This window comes from Salvelinus sp. IW2-2015, linkage group LG2 (genome assembly GCF_002910315.2).
Source record: "Salvelinus sp. IW2-2015 linkage group LG2, ASM291031v2, whole genome shotgun sequence".
Lineage (NCBI taxonomy): Eukaryota > Metazoa > Chordata > Actinopteri > Salmoniformes > Salmonidae > Salvelinus > Salvelinus sp. IW2-2015.
In genome coordinates, this window is record NC_036839.1 from 16,640,746 (window position 1) to 16,667,980 (window position 27,235).

The following is a 27,235-nucleotide window of genomic DNA, read 5'->3' on the forward strand; positions in this document are numbered from 1 at the left end:
GTTATATTCTTAGAACTGTATTGTTGGTTAAGGGCTTGTAAGTAAGCATTTCACTGTAGGGTCTACACCTGTTGATTTGATACAACAAGTCTCGAAATTAACACATATGCCTACATAGCCAATATGTAGGGCATGCTTTATTAATATAAAATTCGATTGTGATTTCCCATTATTTCACAGTAGGTTATATATAAGGTGCAGCATGTTGCCTTTTCGGTTCCATATCAGGGATCCTTCAGACGTCTCTACCCCATTTAAATGATATGTAAAATGGTTTAAGGTAAGCGTTATGGATAGGATAGGGGCTTAGGTTTAGGGTAGGGATGTTGCTCCGCAAACCCCTTGAATAAAAAAAAAAGAATCTAACATGTAGGTGGCCATGACATTGCATGTCCCAAAATGTTGTCACCAAAAACGAGTTATTTTATTAACTACGCCCGAGTACACTTCTCAGAAAGGTATACATTATGTAATACAAAATCCAATACATATTATACAATGTTTTCTTTTCCTTTGGCTGTTAAAAAGAATACAAACAAATATATTTTACAATATAAGAAGTAGCGAAGGACCTATCAATGGCAGCGGCCAGCATTACCGGGGTAAGGAAGATTAATACTGTAACCACTAAAAATGTCTGTAGAATGTTCGAAGCTTCAATTGGGAGCTTATTGGGCTACAAAGTAACAATCTTGTCATAGCCCGTTTTCCTTGACATTATTGTAACGCTGCTTGAATCCGTTTTCATTCATATAAGCAGCTTTCCTATAGTGTGTGTTAAATGAAACGTGAGGCTATCATTTGCTATYCTGACTAGCCTATCATTTGTTATCCTGGCTAACTGAGACTTTCTCACATTAATGATTTCCCGCCCCTGTTATTTTATGTCACGCTCTTTCATCTCATTCGGTTCATCTTCTTCAATGGACTGCATAAGCTATCCCTTCACATAATATGTTGGCTGCTATTGCATCTGTAAACAATTGCTTGCTACAGCTACGTGGCACTTTGAGACGATAACATTACAGGGTCATGTTACATTTCACTCTCTTTTCTATAAATCTAATCTATTGCCGAATATGTCAATCTTCTCCATCGTGTCTTGTGTAGAGGATGAGAAACATATTGTTGTTGTTGTTGTCGTCGCTGCTTCTGCTGAACGTCCAGTATGTCCAGTCCGCATCGAAAGGCGTCTCTGCCAGTCTGAAAGCCAAGTGGAGCATGACGCCTTTCCTCCTGGAGACAAGGTATATTTTACTGAATAAATTAGCTGGAAAACAAAAACGCATGTCTCCAGGAAGGCATAGGCCTACTACTTATGTCTCTCCTGAATACCATATATGCAGGCCTATCCATTTTATAAGCGTTAGGCTAGGCTACATGCATGTAGATTATGCTTGTGTACTAATTACAATAGAAATAGGGACTGCTCCTTATTCCACCAAAACGGCTAAGTTGTATAACTATGTAATTACTAAAGTACAATGTGTAGTAATGACAGTGTTACTACAAGACAGGTATAAGAGCAACTAAATGTAACATGTTGCAGTTCCTCAATCATAATGAACTTACATTTTCCTGTGTTCATACCTTTTTATTTCCTAATCTTTTGTTYAGTGAGTTTATTGCAGAGGATGGAAATGAGAAATTCTGGGACTTTGTTGAAACTGTGAAGGAGTTAACGGTTTACAAAAATGGAGGTATGTGGACACTATGATGTGACAAGCAAACACTTCAGTTTTATTACCACAAAATATGTGTTCTCAGATACAATGCTTCTCACACAATCTGTTACATTGCCTCTTTCCGGCACTTCCAGACAGATTGATACAGAAATGTAAATGTGGATTGAATTTGATGAATAATAAAGGTCTTTGGTCCATGAGAAAACCTCATAAATCTGCGTACTAACTAATTTATGTGGATTTTGATTGTGAGAGTCAAGATTCTTTGCGCATTCATTTGACTCAGATTTCCTTTACAGAGTCTGTGCGCTCCTATTACAACTTGGTAATCAAGAAGGCTGGACAGTTTTTGACGGCGCTCCAGGTCAATCTCCTCAAATTTGCTCTCTCCTTGAGGTCCTACTCACCAGCTGTTCATGCATCCCAACAGGTAGGCCCTGAAATACTTTTACAACTCACCTCACTGTGATGATCAATTTGAAGAAAGGCGTTCAATAGCAGGTTGAAACAGTGTAAAACATGTTTTTTTGTAGATGTTGTTTCAAAGCCTAACACAACAAAATGGACAGGGCTTTCTAAGGTGATGATTTAACTCTAAACACCCATACGCATACTAGAGCTTATGCATAGGTTTATTTATTAATTAAAATTATGATTGTGCAGTTATACAATACATAGCCTATGCATATTACGCATAGCAGAAAAACATAAAACAAAACTGATTTAAGGCGTCTTTGGTACATAATTGGTCGAGAGTGTGGACTGTATTATTATGCATACTGGACGGTCTGTTATGCTACGCTCCAAAATGTATATCAATTAGTCTGCAAGAGAACTTATAGCCATAGGCAATGCTGTTGGTTCATTGATTGTGGAGGGCGGCATACAGTTAGCCTACAATTAGTGAATTTGTATTTGATTTTGAATAGCCTAGTAACAGGGATTTTTTTATGTTTTCATAATTAATTGGRTGACACATTACCTTTAGCTATACAGAATATCTCACCATCATGCGTTTCCATCTCCTCTCTCCTGTATTCCTTTCTTGAGCGTGCAGACTAAGCACTGGGTAGCTCCAGGAACAAGGTTGGAGAGCCCATGGCATACAGCATTTGGGTGGAATATCACCTGTCGGGCAGCGAGAGCACGCACCTCAAACAGTAGTTGATAAGTGGATTGAAATAAGTGTTGTTATATTTATTTCTCAGCTACTCATAATAAGCACATGCTCCGCTATAAAACCCAAGTAGCCTACAAAACGGCTGGAAAGCGCACAGCCTCCATTTGCTATTTGAGTGCATAGAGATGACATGTCTTTCCCCCCCTGTTCCTGTCCATTTGATAATGAACCATTTTAAATCGAAAGGCAAGATTAATAGTCTGATGGGTGAAAATATGGTCACTTGATGRAGGAACAGCTGTGCAGCCYGAGGCAAGGAACAGAGCGCAAGCTTTTCTTTGCTACTTTCTCAAATAATCAATAGTCTATAGTCGCACCATGCAGCCCATGTATGTTTTCATTTCTAAGACATTCTAAGGTTTGTATCATTCACAACTAAAGTTACCAAATAACTCTAAGTCTATTCTAAAATGGATTWAAAAAAAGTCCCCTCATCAATCTATACACAATACCCCATAATGACAAAGCAAAAACAGTTTTTATAAATTGTTGCTAATTTATGAAAAATTAAAAAAMWWAAATATGACATTTACATAAGTATTCAGACTCGGTACTTAGTTGAAGCACCTTTGGCAGGGATTACAGCCTCGAGTCTTCTTGGGTATGATGATACAAGCTTGGCACACATGTATTTGGGGAGATTCTCCATTCTTCTCTGCATTCTTCCTCTCAAGCTCTGTCAGGTTGGATGGGGAGCGTCGCTGCACAGCTATTTTCAGGTCTCCAGAGATGTCCAGGCTCTGGCTGGGCCACTCAAGGACATWCAGAGACTTGTCACGAAACCACTCCTATGTTGTCTTGGATGTGTTCTTAGGGTTGTTGTCCTGTTGGAAGTTGAACCTTCACCCCAGTCTGAGGTCCTGAGTGCTCTGGAGCAGGTTTTCATCAAGGATCTTTCTGTACTTTAATCTGTTAATCTTTCCCTCGATCCTGACTAGTCTCCCAGTCCCTGCCGCTGAAAAACATCCCCACAGCATGATGCTGCCACCCCCATGCTTCACCGTAGGGATGGTGCCAGGTTTCCTCCAGATGTGACACTTGGCATTCAGGCCAAAGACTTTAATCTTGGTTTCATCAGACCAGATAATCTTGTTTCTCATGGTCTGAGAGTCCTTTAGGTGCCTTTTTGGCAAACTCCAAGCGTGCTGTCATGTGCCTTTTTCTGAGGAGTGGCTTCTGTCTGGCAATTCTACCATAAAGGGCTGATTGATGGAGTGTTCCAGAGATGGTTGCCCTTCTGGAAGGTTCTCCCATTTTCACAGATGAACTCTGGAGCTCTGTCAGAGTGACCATCGGGTTTTTGGTCACCTCCYTGACCAAGGCCCTTCTCCCCCGATTTCTCATTTTGGCCGGGAGGTCAGTTCTAGGAGTATTGGTGGTTCCAAACTTCCATTTAAGAATGATTGAGGCCACTGTGTTCTTGGGGACCTACCTCGACACAATTCTGTCTCGGTCCTCTTTGGACAATTCCTTCAGTTTTTGCTCTGACATGCACTGTCAACTGTGGGACCTTATATAGATAGGTGTGTGCCTTTCCAAATCATCCAATCAATTGAGTTTACAACAGGTGGACTCCAATCAAGTTCTAGAAATATCTCAAGGATGACCAATTGAAACAGGATGCACCTGAGCTAAATTTTGAGTMTCATAGCAAAGGGTCTAAATACATACAGTGGCAAGAAAAAGTATGTGAACCCTTTGGAATCACCTGGATTTCTGCATAAATATGTCATCAAAACGTCACAACAGTAGACAAACACAGTGTGCTTAAACTAATAACACACAAACAATTATATGTTTTCATGTCTTTATTGAACACACCATGTAAACATTCACAGTACAGGRTGGAAAAAGTATGTGAGCCCTTGGATTTAATCATGGGTTGACACTCCTTTGGCAGCAATAACCTCAACCAAATGTTTTCTGTAGTTGTGGATCAGGCCTGCACAACGGAAAGGAAGAATTTTTTAACATACCTCTTTACAAAACGGTTTCATTTCAGCTATATTCTTGGGGTGTCTGGTGTGAACTGCTCGAGGTCATACCACAGCATCTCAATCGGGTTGAGGTCAGGACTCTGACTGGGCCACTCCAGAAGGTCTATTTTCTTCTGTTGAAGCCGTTGTTGTTGATTTACTTCTGTGTTTTGGGTCATTGTCCTGTTGCATCACCCAACTTCTGTTGATCTTCAATTGGCGGACAGATAGCCTTACATTCTCCTGCAAAATGTCTTGATAAACTTGTGAATTCATTTTTCCGTCGATGATAGCAAGCTGTCCAGGCCCTGTGGCAGGAAAGCAGCCCCAAATCATGATGCTCCCTCCACCATACWTTACAGTTGGGATGAGGTTTTGATGTTGATATTTTTCTCCACATAGTGTGTGTTCCTTCYAAACAACTCTACTTTAGTTTCATCTGTCACCAGAATATTTTGCCAGGAGCGCTGTGGAACATCCAGGTGCACTTTTGTGAACTTTTTTGGACAGCAGTGGCTTCTTCCGTGGAGTCCTCCCATGAACAACAGTCTTGTTTAGTGTTTTACGTATCGTAGACTCGTCAACAGAGATGTTAGCATGTCCCAGAGATTTCTGTAAGTCTTTAGCTGACACTCTAGGATTATTCTTAACCTCCAGTGATGATCCATGGCAAGAAGCCTCCAGTGATGATCCATGGCACGAAGCCTCCAGTGATGATCCATGGCAAGAAGCCTCCAGTGATGATCCATGGCAAGAAGCCTCCAGTGATGATCCATGGCACGAAGCCTCCAGTGAGGATTCATGGCATGGAGCCTCCAGCGACGGCCTCCAGTCCGGAGCCTCCAGCGACGATCTCCAGTCCGGAGCCTCCAGCGACGGTCTCCAGTCCGGAGCCTCCAGCGACGGTCCCCAGTCCGGGGCCCGCAACGAGGGTCCCCAGTCCGGAGCCTCCAGCGACGGTCTCCAGTCCGGAGCCTCCAGCGAGGGTGCCCAGTCCGGGGTCGGCGACGAGGGTCCCCGCACCAAGGGTGCCGCCAAAGTGGGGTGAGCCAGTGGTGGAGCGGGGTCTGCGTCCCGCACCTGAGCCGCCACGCGGATAGATGCCCACCCAGACCCTCCCCTATAGGTTCAGGTTTTGCGGCCGGAGTTCTCGCCCCTTTGGGGGGGGGGGGTACTGTCACGCCCTGACCTTAGAGAGCCTTTTTATGTCTCTATTTGGTTTGGTCAGGGTGTGATTTGGGGTGGGCATTCTATGTTTTTGTTTTCTATGATTTTGTATTTCTATGTTTTGGCCGGGTACGGTTCTCAATCAGGGACAGCTGTCTATCGTTGATTGGGAACCATACTTAGGTATCCATTTTCCCTCCTTTCAGTGTGGGAAGTTAACTTTGTTTGTGGCACATAGCCTTAAGCTTCACRGTTGTTTTGTATTGTTTATTGTTTTGTCGGCGTCATCACCTAATAAAAGGAATATGTACGCTCACCACGCTGCGCTTTGGTCCTCTTCATTCGACAGCCGTGACACGTAGGGAGAGTAGCAACAGTGCTGAACTTTCTCCATTTATAGACAATTTGTCTTACCGTGGACTGATGAAGATCAAGGCTTTTAGAGATACTTTTGTAGCCCTTTCCAACTTTATGCAAGTCAACAATTCTTAATCTTGGGTCTTCTGAGATCTGTTTTGGTCGAGGCATGGTTCTCATCAGGCAATGCTTCTTGTGAATAGCAAACAAAAAWTTTGTGAGTTTTTTTAAAGGGCAGGGCAGMTCTAACCGACATATCCAATCTCGTCTCATTGATTGGACTCCAGGTCAGCTGACTCCTGACTCCAATGAGCTTTTATTGAAGTCATTAGCCTTGGGGTTCACATACTTTTTCCAACCTACACTGTGAATGTTTAAATGATGTATTCAATATAGACAAGAAAAATACAATAATGTGTGTGTTATTAGTTTAAGCACACTGTGTTTGTCTATTGTTGTGACTTGGATGAAGAAATGTAATGACTAATTTATACAGAAATCCAGGTAATTCCAAAGGGTTCACACTCTTTCCACTGTATGTAAATAAGGTATTTATTTGTTTAAATTTGCAAACATTTCTGAAAACCTGTTTTCGATTTGTCATTATGGGGTATTGTGTTTAGATTGATGAGGGGATWWAAAAWAAAWAAATCTACTTTAGAATAAGGCTGTAATGTAACAAAGTGTGGAAGGGGTCTGAATACTTTCCCGAATGCACTGTCGGACCTGTTTTCAAATATCACTTTTACGCCCAACATAGCCACTTCACCTGCGCACTTGCTCCGTAATGGAAAAAATATCCTTTCTATTTTATTCCGCTAAGTTCAACTATATTATTTTTTACTATTAAACCATATAAAATAAAATAATGGCAAGGGACTTAAAAGCATATCTTGTCAGCTAAATGAACAAGCCTACAGCCTCTGTCATGGAGCATAGCCATATAACTAACATACAGTAGGCCAACGCATATTCTGTTCTTCTGAAATACATTTTCTTCATATCATAATGTTTCTTTAGACTTTACTGAAATAAATAATGAATTTGTTGTGATGGCATATATTAAATCAATKTATTATACTTTTTAAAATGTAGATGTTCCAATGGCGCCCATCAGCGGCTTGTATGTGTGGGGGCCTGGAGATGCTAAATGTGTTAATGTTAATTAACGGTCAATTACCGTGAGACCGGCAGTCTTTTGCATGACAACCGGCTGACAAAATATCAGGACCGCCACAGCCCTAATGCTGTAGCCTAATTGTGTCGCTCCTCTGCTCGCAATAGATAGGCAGTGATGAGTCTCCGCCTGAGGCATGCCTTGCCTTTGTTTCGGTCCATGGCCAACATGGCTGCAGCACAAAGGATTTGAAGAAGCTCCTGAAGGCAGCTGCAGGCAGGTAGCTACACACCACTTCGTTCTCATCTCCTCAGAGGATCTACCTCACTCTAGTGCAAGAGTGAACTAACAACATAAATTTAAATATGTTATTTTATAATTAACAGTTAATAAATKATGTTATTCAAGTTTGATTAGTACAAATTATAGATTTGTATGTAAATGGTGGAATCTAACTTCTCTTTTTACATGTTTGCAGGCCAAAACCTTATCTATACAAGAATGAGCATAGATACCCTGGACTCAATAAGACAGATGTCCCAGTTGTGATCCTTTATGCTGAGATCGGCACCAAAAAGTTTGGCTCCTTCCACAAGGTGCTGGCTGAGAAGGCTGCGGAGGGCAAGCTCATCTATGTGCTGCGTCACTTTGTAGCCGTGAGTAGTGAGGCTTTTTGGATTTCCTTAACAGCTTTGAACGGTATTTAAAGATTGATGTGCTTTAGCCAGGGATTGAAGTGGGATTTTATAGGGGGTGCAACAACTGTCCTCAAAACCGGGTGCTTTACCAMACTTATTTTGAACAGTAATCTATTAAATTACCACTGTATGGTGTTTTTGATCCTCAGTTGCTATAACTCATAATGGTTGGCTGTGCTCTTGTACATGTGAAAATCTGATTTGGTTTTGTCCAATATTGGACTGATGTAAGATTGCGTGTTGTTGGAAGCTTGGAAGTGTTCATGCTAATGTAGAACAGGCTTGTGCTTTACTGTGCATTGTGGTCACTGGTTCCAACTTTGAGCTCTGTGGGAAGATGGAATGGAGGGGGTGACAGGAAGGCCATTGCAGCTTTAAGAACAACATCCACAAAGGGTGAGGTCATCAGGGCTGTACAACAAATGGATTGCATTAGCTGCCAGTGTTCAGCAGGAGAATACAGATAACCAGAGGAAGTTTAGCTGGGGCCTGAGTAACGGATGGCCTGACACTGTGAGAAGCAGCACTAATGTGTTCTTTTCAGAGATGTACCACAGAGTTCACGAGCTACCGCGTAGGTGTAAAAGACTACACATTCAGAGCGCCTCGTGTCTCTAAGATGTGAATAAAATCTGAAGAATCACAGGGTCGTGGAGTTGAAGTTAACATGCCAGGCCCTTTGGCATGCACTACTGATTGGTCCGCTCATGAAGAAAAAAATGTGATTTCTTATAGGCCTTGAAGTGTTAAATAAGTGTTTTGCTTCCCCCTTATTCGGTGTCAGTATGACAAACACACATCAGTACCATTGGTTCTTAGATTGAATTAAAACAGATGCTTTTATGGTTAAGATTATATTTCCATTGCTGATTTCCACTACAGGAGCCAAGGCCTCAAAAGATGCTGTTGTCTGGATATGGTGTTGAATTGGCCATAAAAAGCACTGAGTACAAAGCTGTGGATGACACACAAGTAAAAGGTTTGTTTGTGCATTCCTATTCTGTATTAAAATATATATTTAACTGATGCCAATTGAAGAATATTAAGGGCAACTCTGCTGCTTTTCCACAGATAAAGGAACAGCGAACACTGATGAGGATGACATTGATGAAGTCCAAGGCTTTCTCTTTGGGAAATTGAAGTGAGTTAATGTATTTGTAAGTCAATGTATTTGTATAACAAATATTAGAACCGTAGTATCACCTTCTGTCTTGTTCCATCCCAGAAACGCCCACCCAGACCTGCAGGAGCAGCTAGGGGAGCTCCGGAAGCATCTGTTAGAGAGCACCAATGACATGGCTCCTCTCAAAGTGTGGGAGCTTCAAGGTACTGAGCATCCATTAGTTATGCTAGAAGTTTTTCCTGACCACATGACCTGACTAGGAAAAACTCAAGGTCCTTGCTAATAGATACCTCGAGTGTACCAACTCAATATTAGAGTGTGTGACTCAATATTAGGATGATGCTCTTAATATTTTGTCAGAAGGGGACCATTGCGCTCTCCCTGGAGCTTGGCTGGTGCGTAAAACCCTCGAATTCAGACAAACAAAAGGTGTAATGGGTCCACACTCGAAAAGATGTCACATAAAGCTTACTTCATTTTTCATTTTTTTAAATTATTATTTWAAAAAATTATTATTTTTKGGGTAGCATACATAGCCGTTTAGGCTTTGCAGCCTTCTGTGTTGTAGGTGCAATTTTATTTGAATTCAAAACAGCATTTGTAGGGAACCACTAATGAGCAGCAGGTGCTTCTAATTAGGGTTGCCACTCATCTGCCAATCATGGATGTAGCTTTTCTGGTTTACCTGTATTCAAGTTAGTCACGAAGAAATACTGAATTATTGGGTATGGGAGCGGGCACAAAGGTCAATTGAGGGCATCAGGCGTGAATTATTCATTAATCAATTGCCTTAGGTGGCTGCTCACTTGGGTACATTATATCAATTCATGAGATAACTTACCACAAAGGACATCAGGCTCAAACGTTCATAAATGTGTGGGGCTAACTCATAAACGATATGTAAAATCTGATATGGACAGTGTTGTTGTATAACTTTTGGCCAATAGGAAGGAGATGAAATCGAGTTATTCGTTTATACCGTGCGGGGATACAGAATTACATTTATATACAGTTGAAGTCGGAAGTTTACATACACTTAGGTTGGAGTCATTAAAACTCGTTTTCAACCACTCCACAAATGTCTTGTTAACAAACTATAGTTTTGGCAAGTCGGTTAGGACATCTGCTTAGTGCATGACACAAGTAATTTTTCCAACAATTGTTTACAGACAGATTATTTCACTGTATCACAATTTCAGTGGGTCAGAAGTTTACATACACTAAGTATACCTGTGTTTATTGACAATAGACTTGATGCATCACAGCTGTCATTGAAAGTACGTATATAGTTGACAGAAAACTATTTATTCTATTAAGTAAGTTTTATGCAACATCTTTTTGATTACAGACCCATTATACATTGTGTTTGTCTACACTCAGTGTATACCACTCGATCTGACCAGGAAAAAGTCTGAGCCCTTGTTGAGGAAAACCCCCTGGCCATACCCATTCGTTGTGTGCTAGCCTGTGTGGCACTTAGTGACTGTGAGGATCACCGTGGTGACAGTTTGATGAATGGAATGGAAATGATAGCACTTTACTCTTGAGCTTAGTAAAGCAATCAGTTTATGTTCAGTAGAGACTGTCAAGCACAGGTTCAATGTACCGGGCTTGGCCACGTGTTGCTCTAACCGTGTGCTATTACTTTGATTGTATGAAGTGGAGTGGAAATAGGCAGGACTAAGCAAGCTTTCTATAACCCTTACGCCGAATCAGTTCAACACAGAATGGTATGATGTCCTAAAAAAGGGAAAATGGTCTACTATTTGAAATATTTAGAAGTGGAGCTAATGATATATGTACCGACTTCACATTCCACACAGTTTCACGGAGTGCCTCAGTCTGAATCAAATATTTGAATGAAATCAATATTTGATTCAATCTATATATTACAAATGAACAATTTGTATTTTTTTATGCATGGCCATTTTTCACCAAGTACTGTAGGCATCCTAAGGTGATCTACCTTTCCAAGAAAAAGTTATCAACTGGTTCAACTTCAAATGATTTCAMCTTCAACAGATCTAAGCTTCCAGGCAGCGGCCAGGATCATGTCTGTACCAACGTTTGATGCTCTGAAGCTTATGAGAGACCTCAGTCAGAACTTCCCCAGCAAAGCCAGGTAAAGCTATACACCTCACACTCTTTCTATTTAAAAAAACCAACGACAACCTTGCACAGTCTGTAGGAATAAATAAGCCTATTTGACATGAAATAAGAAGTTCTCCCGGCTTGTAGACTTGAATCCGATCCTGGAGTGTAACTTGTTTTAGACGGCTGTTATGAACAACAAACCAGGAGTGCTGAGTCAGCGGTCTGGCGCGTGATTACAGAGAGTCGGCTGTAGATATATACCATCTGAGGGCCCACAGATTTGGGAGATTAAACGGGGGTTTTACTGCTCAATGGGGAGAAAAAAGCTGATGGTGACTACATGTTTTACTGTTCCCACAGATCACTGACAAGAGTGTCTGTGAACCAAGAAATGAGAAGAGAAATTGAGGAGAACCAAAAGGTGGGATATCAAAAGCAGCAGTTTGTTCCTAAGACTGTGCACTTGTTTGTCTAATGTGAGGTATCAACGTATCATTTGTTTACGGCTATTCATGTAAATTCTCTTACATTCTTTCCACTGGCATCTTAGAGCTTACAACCCTTAGAACCTATTTCTACATTGTAATATCAGCCATTTACTATAGAGAGGATGAGGGTTTGGTTGGCATCAGACTAACAACAGGGAATCCTCTCTGTTCCAGTGGCTGAGTGAGACCATGGGGATCCATCCGGGAGATGGAGGCCTGTTCATCAACGGCCTTCACATTGATCTGGACGTCCACAACCCCTTCAGGTAGAGTAAGAGCTAAACTCAGCAGGGAGGATCAACCGTCAGCTTGCCTGCTCTCTGCTCTCTCTCCCCCCTGGTCTCCCCAGCCTCAGCATTGGCTGCCCACAGCTCAGTGATCCAGGGCTACGGGATTAAAACTAGCCTAGTGCACCACCGACAGACAGCTCCCCTGCTCGGGGGAAATGAATGCTGACCTGTGATTTCTCTGATTCTCTGTGTTTGGTAGCATCTTGGACACTATCAGAGGAGAAGCCAAGATCCTGGAGGGCCTCCATAACCTAGGCATTAAGGGAGAGAACCTAGGCAAGCTACTGAGACTGCCCATGAACCCAGTGGAAGAAAACTATGCCTTAGACATCCGCCATCCAGCTATAACGGTGAGAGTCAGGGTGTTCATATTATTTGTTTGCAATATGTGATGTATAAGCTAAGAAAGCTTTATACGCTGTTTATTCGTTTGTGGGGTTTGAAAGGTGTGAGAAGACAACATATTTGGTGAGAATCAAAATATAGGGTACAAAACCAAGGTCCTTGCTATCTTGGAACCTTGGGACGTCCCAACTCTGACTTTACMCCATTGAAGTTGACATTTACAATGGTTAAGGAAAGGATTAAGGTTTATGGTTCCAGGGTATGGTTAGGATTTAGGGTAGGGACGTCCCAAAGATCCCAGAAAGCACTAACCACAAAATCAAAAGTAGCTCTTAAAGGGCCAGTAGCCTACACTGGGTGTACAATTTTAAATTACAGCATTATTTAATCTACCTTCTTCTGCTATTTATTCTGTTACCAATAATATTTACATGTTAATATTATCTTCAAATTATAATTATTACTGTGTCTCATTTTTTAACTAAATCTATTAGCGTCTAAAATGTAATTAGGTACTGTATATCTAGCTGTCTGATAACACGTTCTGATGGAATGGAGTGAATGTTGGACAAGGATCTTGGTTCCTTCCTGAACATAACAATGTGAAGGCAAAGTGGACTCGGACTACAGAATAGGTGAAGTGAACTGGCAAAAGAGTCCTCATTCAACGGCAAGGGCAGTGTGAGTACAAAGAGAACCRAGTTCTTTCGCTTTTTTTTACCCCAGAGTTCACTTTAAAGAGGACTGAGATCGATTATTTTAAAGAGGACTATATGTTAAAACACCCTGAGTGATGAACCAGTGCCAACAACCACCGTCCTGCGGAAGGGATTGTTTCTTTCTTTCTCCTGGCCCAGATCAGCATTGCAGGTGCTTTGTCTTGAGTGCTGGCATCGGGGTGTGGATTAGAGGATCAGTCATCAGACTATTGCACTAGTCCCAGTCTGCCAAAAACCTCAATTATACACTTGGCAGCCAGCCAAGGAAAGCTACTGTATCAAATAAAATAAAAAAACTTGCAAACTTTAATATGATGCCCCTCTGCCATTTTATTATGGAAAAGAACTTGAAGAAAACAACAACAAATGAACATGACATTTTATCTAGAGAATGTCTTCTTCCGATCAGGCTTGCTGTCTGTCTTTTCTCTCAGTGAGGCAAGTAGAAAATGTTACCCTTTTGGTTGTCTGCTCTGGGCAGAGACGGACAGGAGTGTTGGTATCCCATTGTGGCTCTTTGTTACTCAGGGAGGTTTCTCAGCCTTCTGAGGGGAGAGAGAGAGAGTTCTGTTAGTGCYAGTTTGGCTTGTAATGGATTATTAAGCTACAGTAGCCATTTGCTTCCCTACCTCCTAACACTAGAGTCTATACATGTTGCTAACCTCCCATGCACTTTTCACTCAGATGGCTTAAACATAGCACCATCTGCTCCTTGGGGAGTATGGGGTGAAGTGCAGTAGCATTGAATTAATTTGATCGTTTTCAAGACTAAAACTGTAGGTTGCTGTTATGTATGGTATTGAGTTACGGTTGACAATGTTTCTGGCTGATGCGAGTGTGACTTATTTTATTATTAAAATACTGAATTCTAATTAAACGCAGCTACGCTCGCAAAGCTTTCACTGTGCTGATTACTCTGATGTATTTGGGCCTCGGGACACTTAAACTCAGTTTAAGACAAAACTAATTCTCACAACCTTCCACACTAAACCAGCTTTCCTCTTGCCTTTCCCAGTGGATTAACGACATCGAGACAGACTCCATGTACCGCAGCTGGCCCTCCGGTGTTCAGGAGCTCCTCAGAGCCACGTTCCCCGGAGTGATCCGCCAGATTCGACGCAACTTTTTCAACCTGGTGAGTCCCGGGAGGAGAGGAGAGGAGAAAGGACAGTTGGGAAGGGTTGTGACACAAAGCCACTGGAACAGTTGTTTCATCTTTGAGAGGAAGTCCTGTATAATAGATGGTGGATGATGAATTTGTGAATTTGTGCTACAATAGACCTACATGTCAAAGTAAACTGATTCTGTAAGGATGTTTATCTAGCTGAGAAGTCAATCTGTCTTACGTTCTGTTTTTTTCAGGTGCTGTTGCTGGACCCAGTTCAGGAAGAGAGCATTGAGCTGGTGAAACTGGCAGAGCTCTTCTACAAACACAAGATTCCTCTCAGGTACTTTATAGGTTGCAGAGAACTACCCGTTTCTCTTTGCACCTGTCAACTGCACCAGATGGTGACTCAGACTCTGTCTGCAAATTGAAACAATGTATCTTTCTGCTCCTTTAAGGATCGGATTTGTGTTTGTCGTCAATACTGACGACGAAGTCGATGGAACTACGGATGCTGGAGTTGCATTTTTCCGGCTGCTGAATTACATCGCCGACGAGTATGATTTATCACAGGCTCTCATGTCTATGGTTTCTGTGAGTATCTCATCCTTGTAAATCTTTCCCATTTCCAGCGAGCACTTTCTTGTGGAATTATTTAAGCACAATCTTTTGCAAGCTCATGTCTCTTTTGATGTTTCTCAGTTGTATAATAGTGCCCTCTCTCAGTTGGGCCGCTGTCTCAGACATTATTGGACTAGACGAGTAAGGGTTGGCCTGAGGCTTCAGACTATGTAGGCAGGCCTGGAAGTTATCGACAGTGCCTTTGATGTAATGGAGAGGGACGGTCAAGTCTCACTGACGTTTTGTGCACTTGCAGATGTACAACAAAGTGGAGATCGGCGAGGCATTGTCTGTTGACACAGTGTCTGCATACCTCAAGAAGAAGTTCCCCAAAGCCAGTGCTGCAAGGATTCTTGGGGAAGATTCCGAGTATGATGACAAAAGAAAGGTGTGATTAATGGACAGTATGTTTCTATTGTGCGTGTACTTGTCAAATGTAAACCATAAGATAAAGTATTTTACAGTTTCAAAATACCAGATTAATTTGATTACATTCCTCTAAAGGTTTCTTCATAATACATAAATCACTCATGAAACAGGAAGCAGAGAGAACAGTCTATGGCTTGGGTGGCTGGAGTCTTTAACGATTTTCCGGGCCTTCCTTTCACGCCGCCTGATATAAGAGGTCCTGGATGGCAGGGAGCTCGGCCCCAGTGATGTACTGGGCTGTCCGCACCACCCTCTGTAGCGCCATGCGATCGAGGACGGTGCTGTTGCCATACCAGGCAGTGATGCAGTCAGTCAAGATGCTCTCAATGCTCCAGCTGTAGAACCTTTTGAGGATTTTAGGGCCCATGCCAAACCTTTTCAACTTCCTGAGGGGGGGAAGAGGCGCTGTCGCAGCTTTTTCACGAGTGTGCGCGTACTTGAAGCCGAGGAACTTAATTAAATAGCTTGAGTGTCCTTTAACCCTGGCGCTGGTCTGTGTTGGGGACAACAGGCAGGGGCAGTATTCTACAAGAAGAGTGGCTTGGGCCCTCTGCCTCTGGCTCTGTTCAACGGCGTCCCACTCAATGCTGAGGAGATGGACCCAGATGAACTGGAGACTGTCATCCTACAGCGCATCATGGACACCACCAACTTCTTCCAGAGAGCTGTATACATGGTAAGAACTGTTGGGGGAATTGTAGTCATTATCATATTGTCCATTTGTGTCCATTTATTTGTGGAAACAGATCTTAGTTTGTTATTGAATATGAGAACTGTTTCGGTTGAATAGGTTACGTAAATAATATGATTTACCCACTTCACATGACCAGGGCGAGCTGACTGAGGGGACAGATGTGGTGGACCATCTGATGGACCAGGCCAATATGGTACCACGCATCAACCCTCTCATCCTCAGCACTGACAGGACCTATCTGGATCTCACAGCCTCTCCAGGTAACAAATACCACATTCTTGTCCTTTTGTTAATGTGTATGTTGACAATACAGTCTTCATACAATTTACAATACTTTTAATTTTCCCCTTTCAGTTGTAGATGACTGGGAGGACACCACAATGTTCTCATACCTGGACTCCAAGGACAAGACTGCTGTCATTGCAAAGAGAATGAAGTATTTCACCAAAAATGGTAAGAGGCAGGGTATACTTTTGTGGCACTCCTGATTTTATATATTTTTTCTTTCTTGAGTGTAAATACTGTTGTGTTGTACGGTTGCGTATACTTGAACAAAATAAACGATTTGTTCAGAAAAAGCTGAGAAGCTTAAACGACACCGGGAACATCTGAGGAGTGTTTGTTCGTCAAACATTTCATTTCACCAGGCGGATCTTCACACTTTACACACGGATAATATACCAACATATTAGTATGGATCCAGGGATGTGTAAAATTGCCCTTTAGGGGAGCCGTCTGTGCTTGGTCTGAGTTAATTGCACTGCGCCCTGGTTAGTAGTTTGGCTTCAGGCCAGTGGTCCAGCCTCAGCCCCAACTCTGCTGCATCCTGCCAGGGGAGCCCTGCTCAGAGTCAGGGTGGGGCTGGAGCTGGATCTGCCCAGGGAAGCTGAGAGGCTGAGGAAGGCGACTGGGGGGGAATGAAGCAGTAAACCCTGACAGGTGGCACAATCTCCTTCTGATTTAGTGTGCTTTCCTCAAGGACTGTGCCTCTCTCTCACCGTCTCTCTCTTCTCTCTGGATCATATAACTTGAGCCAGATTTAATTTCCCTTCTCACTGCCCGTCTCCACTGTCAGTAGGTGGTCTGTGTCAAGACCCTTTTAAGGGATTAGCAGTATTCCCTTATAAGCAAGCTGGAGCTTTAAGATTGCGATCCCTCTTTTTAACTGAGAAAATTGTCAGGAATACTTTCATCTCTTCCTGCTTTATATTTTCTGTCAAGACTGGCTGAGTCACTGTGTATTTGAGCATTTGAAATGATTCAGTGATTTTTGACAATGGCAGCTTTTCTGCTTTCAGAAATGTCGCCGTGTTTGAAACGTTGCGTTGTACAGTAATTGATGTTGATTTCCAGATGAGGATGGGATTAATGGAGTGACTGTGTGGATCGTTGGGGATTTTGAAAAGGCCTCAGGGAGAAGACTGCTGCTGAACGCACTGAAACACTTGGTGAGATTCTGCTGCTCTCTGCTACTGCAGGGTTTCCAAAACTCTGTCATGTGGGGCTCCCCTGGGTGCACGTTTTGGTGTTTGCCCTAGCACTACACAGCTTATTCCAATAATTGAACTCGATGGTGAGTTGGTTATTTGAAGTCAGGTGGTTTGTGCTAGGGCAAAAACCAAAACGTTCACCCAGGGAGGGGGGGGGCAGGACCGAGTTTACGAAACCCTTCTCTACTGCAGCTCTTCTACTTTCCCTTATCCACACAAGGCACAAAGGAAATATTTTTCACTGGCAACGTTTGGAGCTATGAATTAAGCTATGCTTTAATTATCATTTACAAATGAAATAAACCAAAATCATACTTTTTGCTCAGTACTACCGATCAGTCACGCCAATGTGATTTAGGAATCCTCATTTATTACACTGCAGTGGCCTGCACCACACCAATGCAAATGTAGCTCTTAATGTAGTCAAGCAAGGTAGGTATACCCCTAGACTTTAATTACTATCCAGCCGCCATGGAGAATCTTTGATGGAATTAAAATGTTAAAACTCACGTGGGACACATTTTTACCTTGGCCGGAAATAAAAACAAAGGCAGCAGTTGTTATTCTCTGATTAACACCCACATAAATATTCCATAGTTGATTTAAAATGCAGCCAGGGTTATACCTCGCTTTACTGCAGATAAGAAGAGAAAGACTATTAGCAGAGTCTGGACACTGCAAGCTATTGAGGCTTATTTTTAAGAAGGTTTATTTATTGTGAGCTCTCTACTGAGACAGACAATACTTTGTCAACAAGAGACAAGAATGTTATACAGTTAGAGGAATCTCATCTAGTCTCACAATAAATCTCCTGTCTGCAGTAATGTTTTGTATAGGCAAAGTTAAAGGTACCTTACTGTGATTTTTTTTTTTTCAATAAAAGTTAAACAATTAAACATAGCTTCTTAGCAAATGGCAATTTCTCAAGCAAGAATTTTGCTAGGACTGTCTGGCAGTGGGAAGGGGAAAAGTGAAAATTAGCTGTTATTGGCAGCGAGGTTTGGAACTCTCTTATTGGTCTATTAACTAATCCACTCCTACAGACAGTGAGACAGGCATCAAGGATCTAAATTACTGTTCGATTGAACGTGGTTTGATCATCTGTGGCAGGCGCGCCGAATCCAGTATCTCAGAAATGGCCGCCCTCCTGGGCTTTTCACGCATGACAGTGTCTAGGATTTACTGAGAATGGTGTRACAAAAAAAATGATCCAGTCAGCGACAGTCCTGTGGGCAAAAACTTTGTTGATAAAAGAGATCGAAGGAGAATGGAAAGAACCGTGTAAGCTAACAGGCGGGCCACAAACAGACAAAATAGTGGCGCAGTACAACAGTGGTGTGCAGAACGGCATCTCAGAACACACAACTCGTCGATCCTTGTCACGGATGGACTATTGCAACTGAGGAGTGGAAAAACATTGCAGTGTCTAACGAATCCCAGTTCCTGTTGTGTCATGCAGTCAGGATTTGGCGTAAGCAGCATGAGTCCAAGGACCCGTCCTGCCTGGTGTCAATGGTACAGGCTGGTGGCGGGGGTGTACTGGTGTGGGGAATGTTCTCCTGGCACACGTTAGGTCTTGATACCAATTTAGCAACGATYGAACGCCACAGCGTATCTGAACATTGTTGCTGACCGAACCCAATAGAGTATCTTTGGGATGAGATGAACTGGCTGTTTGCATCATGTATGAACCACCCCAATATGTAGCAACTGTGTGATGTCATAGCGTCAGCATGGACCAAAATCACTGTGGAACGTTTCCGAAACCTTGTAGAAGCCACAACCCGAAGAATCCAGGATGTTCTGGAGACAAAGGGGCGTTCGACCGGTACTAGATGGGTGTAATAAACGGTCCGGTGAGTGTCTAGAAAACACAGGCAAATCACGTTTTTGACTACACTGGGCCTTTAAGCTTGACATAATGCTGTGAGCAGATGTGAAAGCTCTCATGGTGCCGACAATGAGAGAAGGATGAACATTACAGCAGTTAAACAAGTGGATATTGTGTGTTGTATTTACAAAAAAGAGAATAAACCTTGAAGGTTATATTAAATTAACATTTTCCACCCCTTTCTCGACACCTCCACTCTGTAAATAGAAGTGTATAGTAAATCAGTGCTAGTCTGAGTGCTCTCTAACCTTGTGTGTGTGTGTGTGTGTGTGTGTGTGTGTGTGTGTGTGTGTGTGTGTGTGTGTGTGTGTGTGTGTGGTGTGTGTGTGTGTGTGTGTGTGTGTGTGTGTGTGTGTGTGTGCGCACAGAGGGCCAGTGCTGGTGTGCGTGTGGGGGTGATTGATAATCCCAGCGGCGGTGCGCCCAGCGAGGACAGCACTGTGCTCTACAGGGCAGTGTGGGCCGCCCTGCTCACCCAGAAGAACAAGGCCGCAGTGGAGTTTGTGCAGAAAATCCTTAAAGAGGAAACTGTCCAGCTCCTTCAACAAGGAACCAAGATGAAGAACCTACTGCTGAAGGTAAACTGGGGATGAAAAACTGAATTTGACGATTGTGTGACCAGGGGGGAGGTTCTTCTAAACTAACATAGGACCCCTGTAGGTCTATACCAGAAAATATAATTAAAAAATATATATATATAATTTGACCATTACTACTTTATCAAATAGAAACACAGTGAATAACACATGCATAAATGATAAAACAGATAGTAAAAAATAAATCATAAGGAATAAGGTTTTGAAGTATCTGAAAGCTCTGAAAATATTTTAGTTTTTTTGACACATTTAACCCCCTTTTTTTGTTGGCACAAAACGACCTCCATACTTCCATTCATCTTTTTAAACCGGTACCAGGTTATCTTCAGATAAGTCCCTTGTGGGGGTCGTAGAGCAAAATGGAGAACACCATCGTGGTCATATCAGTTTATAGGCCAAACCATTTGGACGCTACAGGCGTTTTCTTGAGAAGACCGATTTTTGGCATGTCTCGTGATCTGACAAACACCGCTGTAGCTCGACCACCTTCCACTACAGATATGGAAGGCCGACATAGGCGGATACGGTAGATTGAAACGCAGCCCATGCAAAAAAACAGATAGTCCTATCTCTAGCTTAACTGACAGATTTTGATGGGGATTTTAACAAATCTTACTTAGATTGACACACGGGTGCATCAAAAGACTCTTACTTAACTTGAATAGCGAGAGTGGCGCCTTTCCCCCCTCACATAGACAATACAGTGCCTTCAGAAAGTATTCATACCCCTTGACTTTTTCCACATGTTTGTGTTACAGCCTGAATTTAAAATTGATTAAATTTAGATTTTGTGTCACTGGCCTACACACAATACATTTTTACAAATGAATGACAAATGAAAATCTGAAATGTCTTCATTCAATAAGTATTCAACCCTTTTGTTATGGCAAGCCTAAATAAGTTCAGGAGAAAACATTTTCTTAACGAGTCACATAATAAGTTGCATGGACTTACTCTGTGTGCAATAATAGTTTAATGTGACTTTTGAATGACTACCTCATCTCTGTACCTCACACATACAATTATCTGTAAGGTTCCCTCAGTCGAGCAGTGAATTTCAAACACAGATTCAACCACAAAGACCAGGGAGGTTTTCCAATGCCTCGCAAAAAAGCAGACATTAAATATCCCTTTGAACATGGTGAGGTTATTAATTACACTTTGGATAGTGTATCAATACACCCAGTCACTACAAAGATACAGGTGTCCTTCCTAACTGAGTTGCCGGAGTGGAAGGACACCCCTCAGGGATTTCACCATGAGGTCAATGGTGACTTTAAAACAGTTAATGGCTGTGACAGGAGAAAACTGAGGATGGATCAACAACATTGTAGTTAATCCACAATACTAACATAATTGACAGAGCAAAAAGAAGGACGCCTGTACAGAATAAAAATATTCCAAAACTTGCATCCTGTTTGCAATAAGGCACTAAAGTCAAACTGCAAAAAAATTGGCAAAGAAATTGCTTTTATGTCCTGAATAGAAAACTTTATGTTTGTGTCAAATCCAGCACTACACTTCACATAGTTCCACTCTACATACTGTATCTTCAAGCATGGTGGTGGCTGCATCATTTTATGGATATGCTTGTCATCGGAAAGGACTAGGGAGTTACTGTTTTAACTTAAATCGGCTTGTAAATCTATGGCAAGACTTGAAAAGGGCTGTCTAGCAATGATCAACAACCAACTTGACAGAGCTTGAAGAATTTTAAAAAGAATAATGGGCAAATATTGTACAATCCAGGTGTGATAAACTCTTAGAGACCTCCCCAGAAAGACTCACAGCTGTAAGCGCTGCCAAAGGTGATTGTAACATGTATTGACTCAGGGGTGTGAATACTTATGTAAATGAGATATTTCTATATTTCATTTTCAATAAATTAGCAATCATTTCTAAAAACATATTTGTCTTCACTTCGTCATTATGGGTTATTGTGTGTAGATGTTAGAAGACATTGAATCCATTTTGAATTCAGGCTGTAACCCAACAAAACATGGAATACGTCAAGGGGTATGAATACTTTCTGAAGGCGCTGTAGTTGGTTCATAGATTTTACATGGAACCCTTGAATGATTAGCTACTGCCGAATGACTGGAGACTCCTCTCCACTGTTCTCTCTGTGAAACCCACAGGCCTGGTGACGGTTGAGCACCTCTTCTCATTTCTCCACACCCTGAATATTATGTGGTAGTATAAATATTGAGCATGCCTGACAGCTTCCAGACAGGGAATGCATAGACCTACTCACTGTCAGTTACACTTGATCAGTCAGAGCGTGAGTAGTGAGCACAAGCTCCACGTGCTGAATACTTAACTACCAGTGTTCTTTGGATACCCCATCCCCAGAGAGACCGTGGTGGCTGAGCTGTTGCCTGGTATTCGTGGCTGTGTGGTTCAGCCATGTGCCTGATCAAGCCTGACCACGTCTCCGCTCCTCGACTCTCCTCTCAGCCATCTCTGCAACCACAGGTGTTCTTTCTGCTCTCAGTCTCTGTCTCCACACTATTACGGTATAGGATTCATACACACTGGCAGACTCATAACAAACCTCCCTCTCGGGGATCGATCAGCCAATCAACTGACAGGAAATCCCCCCCCCCCCCTTCTCGCTCTCACCAGTGGACAACAGCCATCCTGGTGAGTCTAGTGAGTGTTCAGCCAGGGCCTTAACACAGAGAGGCTGGGAGAGTTACCACAGCAGCCCGGCCTTCAATTTCTGCCTTCGTTAAAGGAGGGAGGGAGGGAGGGAGGGAGGGAGGGAGGGGAGGGAGGGAGGAAGGAGGAGGGAAGGAGGGATAGTGATGGAAATCAGCAGTGGCGCTGTGTGTGGAGCTCTGTGGGTTGGGGTTTGGGATCCAGAGAGCTGGGATATGAGTGTTATTACTGGCTGCTCAGACAGACTTGCTGACAGAGTTGGGCCTGACATTTTTGTTATTTCACCTGTTCTCCTTGGGGGCGAAAAAATTGTTTGAGAAACTAATAACCTGACTCTGCAAACTGAACACTCTCTCTGGTGGCTGATTTGTTATGGACAAAATGGCCAATGTTTAATTAAAATTGTGTTAGATTAATTACAAATTGATTAATCTCTCTTCTGATTTTTTATTTTTTTCTCCCAGCATGCGCATTGCTATTAGCTCAGCCGGCTCTGACTATGAAATATTTATGTTTAAAAGCGGAGCAGTGATTGCTCTGATGCAGGACTTCAACGATTTGTCAATAACAAAGTGTGATTTCTAGCCCGGCATGGATCCCACTTTACATCAATACGATTCAGACTTTGTTTTGAGTGGACTGGAATGGGAGCGATGTCCTTCAGGAGGCCTATCGGATCATATATCACCTGGTCTTCAGGCATGTACAGTACGATTGCACTCAACATATCTGCTTAGACCAACCGTGTGCCGTGTTTCTTTCCCTCCACTGCAGGGCATGGACGCGGACGCCTTTGAGAAGAAGTTCAACACCATGGAGGTGGATTTCATTCGCAGTCAGCAGCTGTTCTGCAGAGATGTCCTGAAGCTGCACACTGGACAAAGGGCCGTGGTCAGCAACGGCAGGGTGAGTGGACAGGACTCTACAGTCCCTGCTTTACCAGTGTTCTAGTGATACTGTTCACTGCAGTGACATTAACACAACAGGGAACATATGAACTCAGCACTACATTACTGAGTCATACTAAACATCATAACAAATAATTATATGAACCATGGATTACTCTCAGTCGGGAGAGGTAGTAGAGCACGTTGACCTTTCGGTAAAGTAAGCACTGTCGGTGTTGTCAGGGGAGATGAGATGAGCGGGTTATTCCACAGTAAGCTGCTGTAGCAGGGGACTATTATTCTCTGGTGTTTCACAGAGCTCCTCTAGACTGTCCAGTCAGCATGACCTCTGTTTCCCAGAGGTCACAGGTGGCACAGAGGGCTGCAGCGTGTGAGAGTGTGTGTTTGTGTGCGCGCCTGTCCGTGCCTCTGTGTGTGTGTGTGTGTGTGTTATCATAGAGCAGAGCTGATGACTGATGTCTTGGTAGCAGCAGCATTGCTGACAGCGAAGGATGAAGGGGCCAGACCCTGAGATGGCTGTAACAATTAATATAATTTCCCATTCCTCTGCAGTCCGTCCGGCAGGGTAGGGGATGCTCTCTCTCCTCTTAAAATAGAAAGGGAAAATGGAGAGGCAGCAGCCTTGGAACACAGTGACCATATGGCGGGAAGAGATGAAATACCTCCCTTTACATTAGTTCTTTATTTTAGATGGCTGCTCTGTACAACATTCAGTGTCTACAAACAGGTACATCAGAGCACATTGTTGAACTTTGACATTGTTGAGGAACACATTCTATTAGTGAAAATTGTGAAGGGATTTTATTTCTGAKGGTTGTTTGCTCTGTGTGGCACATCACGGTTCCATCCCTCTGAAAACATTGAATGCATGGCCTGACCATGATTGTATTCTCTTCTCTCCATGCTAGATCCTGGGGCCATTTGAAGACGAGGAGGAATTCAACGTGGAGGATTTCCATTTGTTAGAGAAGATTACGCTGAGCACCACAGCCGAGAAAGTCAAAGCTAGAATCAAGCAGATGGGAAGCAAGGGAAAGCAGTACGTTTGTGAACATCTCTCTTTCTCTGTTTGGACTCACTGTCTGTAGCAGTGCCCTGTGCTTCACCATCGGCGATGGACACTGATACACAAATCCTACTTTTATGATGAAAGTCAAGTGAAAATCACTTCTCATATCCTATGATGAAAGTCTTCGTTTCATCAGTTTCCAAATCACTTCACATAATCCCTAGAGCCACACAATACGTTTATTTTCTAAACTACTATTTCTCTATAAAAAAGACTGCTGTTTTTGGAGATTTTTTTTTGTTGTTGTGAAGAATTGTCCGTTTTTGAATATTTAAGGATTTGTCTCGAGCCATATTATTCATTTGAACAATATTGAAGTTACACCTCAGAGCCGAGGACAGATGCCTCTGTCTGTGTTCCAAAAGGTACCCTATTACCACATAGTGCACCCTAATCCCCCTATGGACCCTGGTCAAAAGTAGTGCACTACAAAAGGAATAGGGTGCCATTTGGGGTGCGTCCTCTGGCTTCTCTCTCGGACCACCATAATAAGCGTCATGAATAAGTGATGGAATAACCCATGTCCTCCTCTGCCCCCCAGAGCCAGCGATCTAGTCATGAAAGTGGACGCCCTCCTCGCCGCTGCCCCCAAAGGAGAGGGCAGGAGAGACTTCCGCTTCGTCAAAGACGAGCACAGGTGAAGGACAGCATTCTCACTCGCCACTATGTCTCCCTCTACTGCACTTTCAGTTTCACCGGGCTTTCCTTTTGTCGTAATGGGTCGGGAAATTGCTAGTTCTATCATTTTGCTGTAGTGATAGGGAGAGTGCTTCGTGGAAGTAGAGCCGTATTGCCGACGTGTGGCTGAGTGTTGACACTGCCTTTTCGTCCTCCCCAGCGTGCTCCATTTCGCCCCTCGGGAAGACGAGGTGTTCTACGACGTGGTGGCCATCGTGGACCCCGTGACCCGAGACGCCCAGAAGATGTCACCGCTGTTGATTGTAAGCAGCGCTCCCTTTTTCCTCTGTCACCCATAGTTAATTATGACTACGTCAAGGACGTTCAACATTAGGTTAAATTTGCAGGAAGGCTGCAGAGATGACAAGCTCCGACAAGGGCGAGTGTGAAAGTGCAGGCTGAAGCGAAAATGTTTTCAAACCCACAACTGATGTTATTACTTTTCATTCTCTGCAATCTCACTGTTCTTAATTTTATATAGGCTGGCTGAAAAGGTACATTTTCAATTCTTTACAATTTCRTCATTCATGAAATGCGACTTTCCCTAAATGGACGTTTGTAAATAGATTCAGAGATAACTATTGCTCTGCGAGGGCTATTCCATGCTAATTATCCAACTTGACAGATATTTGCCAGTTATTTTTGCTGCACAGTGTGAAATGTACAGCTCTGAGTTCCTCCGKGAAAAGGAAAGGACGGTGTTATTTGGAGCTGCCTGCTTATTCAGTCTGATGATGATTCACGGACACAAACCCACTGGCTGCCCTCTGTACATTWGCTGCCTGCCTGCCTGTTATATGACTGAGGTGAATTCTATGAGTCACCTTGCTATCACTTCCTGAGCAGCCACTTCTGGTGTGATGTGGAGTGTGTCGCGGTGGCCAGGAGAGTGTGTTTCAGTGTGCTGTGATGCAGAAGTGATCACCCTGCCACTCAATCAGCTGCAGGCAGCCAGGCACGGCTGGGAAACACAGGAGAGAACCAGCTGTACACAGTCGGACACACTGTTCTTATGCCCTCACCTCTGTTTGAGTATTTCTGTCAACCTGAGCACTAGTCACTGTGTTTATTAAGGAGAAACTATGTCTTGTGTTAGCTAGTTCCGTCAGGTTTTCACAGCGGTATACAGTAGCTGAGTAGAGGTGGACAGCAGACTTTGAGCTTCTCGGTAGAACTTTGAGCGTGTAGGTTTACCCTGCCTGCTGAGTGTGGTTTATTTCGCTGTGTACGCTAACTGGGTCGGGCCGCCCACTCCCCTCTTGCAGGTGCTCAGTCAAGTGGTCAATGCGAAACTGCAGGTGTTTATGAACTGCCGGGCCAAGCTGTCTGATATGCCCCTCAAGAGGTAAGCTTCCTCCTCTGCTCCTAATTAAATTCCCTGCCCAAGTACTGGTGTGTGTGTGTGTGTGTGTGTGTGTGTTGTTGTGTGTGTTGTGTGTGTGTGTGTGTGTGTTGTGTGTGTGTGTGTGTGTGTGTGTGTGTGTGTGTGTGTGTGTGTGTGTGTGTGTGTGTGTGTGTGTGTGGTGTGTGTTGTGTGTGTGTGTGTGTGACCACCCAGGACCTCTCTGAGACTGCCCCACAGATACTATCTGTTTAATAACACCACCTTATTGCTCTGGGCCTCCCCTGAACACATATGGTAGTACATTGAGGTATGGAGGTTTTAAGGTAGATGCGTTCTCTTGATCACACAGGTGCAATTGAGTGGAGTTACTTTCTTGACAGGAATGATATTTGATGGTGTCCGTGTGTAAATGTTAACTTCATTGGTGGGTTTAGGAGAATAAGCAACAATGAATAATAAGGCAATTTAGACTGCAAGACTCCTTCCAACTACAACGCCCCAGCAGTGAC

The 27,235-nt window shown here is 43.0% G+C and overlaps 1 protein-coding gene across 4 annotated transcripts in view; it reads left to right on the forward strand.

The window, feature by feature from the left end:
* The first annotated feature begins 494 nt into the window (after window positions 1-494).
* Window positions 495-27,235, forward strand: part of uggt2 (UDP-glucose glycoprotein glucosyltransferase 2) — a 43,505-nt gene continuing 16,764 nt past the window's right edge. For 3 of the 4 annotated variants that reach the window (XM_024004532.2, XM_024004547.2, XM_024004555.2), the window contains exons 1-27: window positions 613-683; window positions 1,111-1,247; window positions 1,618-1,700; window positions 1,985-2,115; window positions 7,650-7,762; window positions 7,961-8,138; window positions 9,063-9,159; window positions 9,252-9,321; window positions 9,406-9,506; window positions 11,326-11,425; window positions 11,758-11,818; window positions 12,060-12,151; window positions 12,375-12,525; window positions 14,255-14,374; window positions 14,602-14,687; window positions 14,803-14,938; window positions 15,222-15,353; window positions 15,906-16,070; window positions 16,225-16,348; window positions 16,443-16,541; window positions 17,442-17,536; window positions 19,838-20,047; window positions 23,501-23,632; window positions 24,543-24,673; window positions 25,245-25,340; window positions 25,542-25,644; window positions 26,647-26,726. In XM_024004532.2, coding sequence (XP_023860300.1) covers window positions 645-683; window positions 1,111-1,247; window positions 1,618-1,700; window positions 1,985-2,115; window positions 7,650-7,762; window positions 7,961-8,138; window positions 9,063-9,159; window positions 9,252-9,321; window positions 9,406-9,506; window positions 11,326-11,425; window positions 11,758-11,818; window positions 12,060-12,151; window positions 12,375-12,525; window positions 14,255-14,374; window positions 14,602-14,687; window positions 14,803-14,938; window positions 15,222-15,353; window positions 15,906-16,070; window positions 16,225-16,348; window positions 16,443-16,541; window positions 17,442-17,536; window positions 19,838-20,047; window positions 23,501-23,632; window positions 24,543-24,673; window positions 25,245-25,340; window positions 25,542-25,644; window positions 26,647-26,726 — 3,062 coding nt within the window. In that variant the 5' untranslated portion in view covers window positions 613-644. The other variant, XM_024004541.2, reaches the window with a different exon arrangement.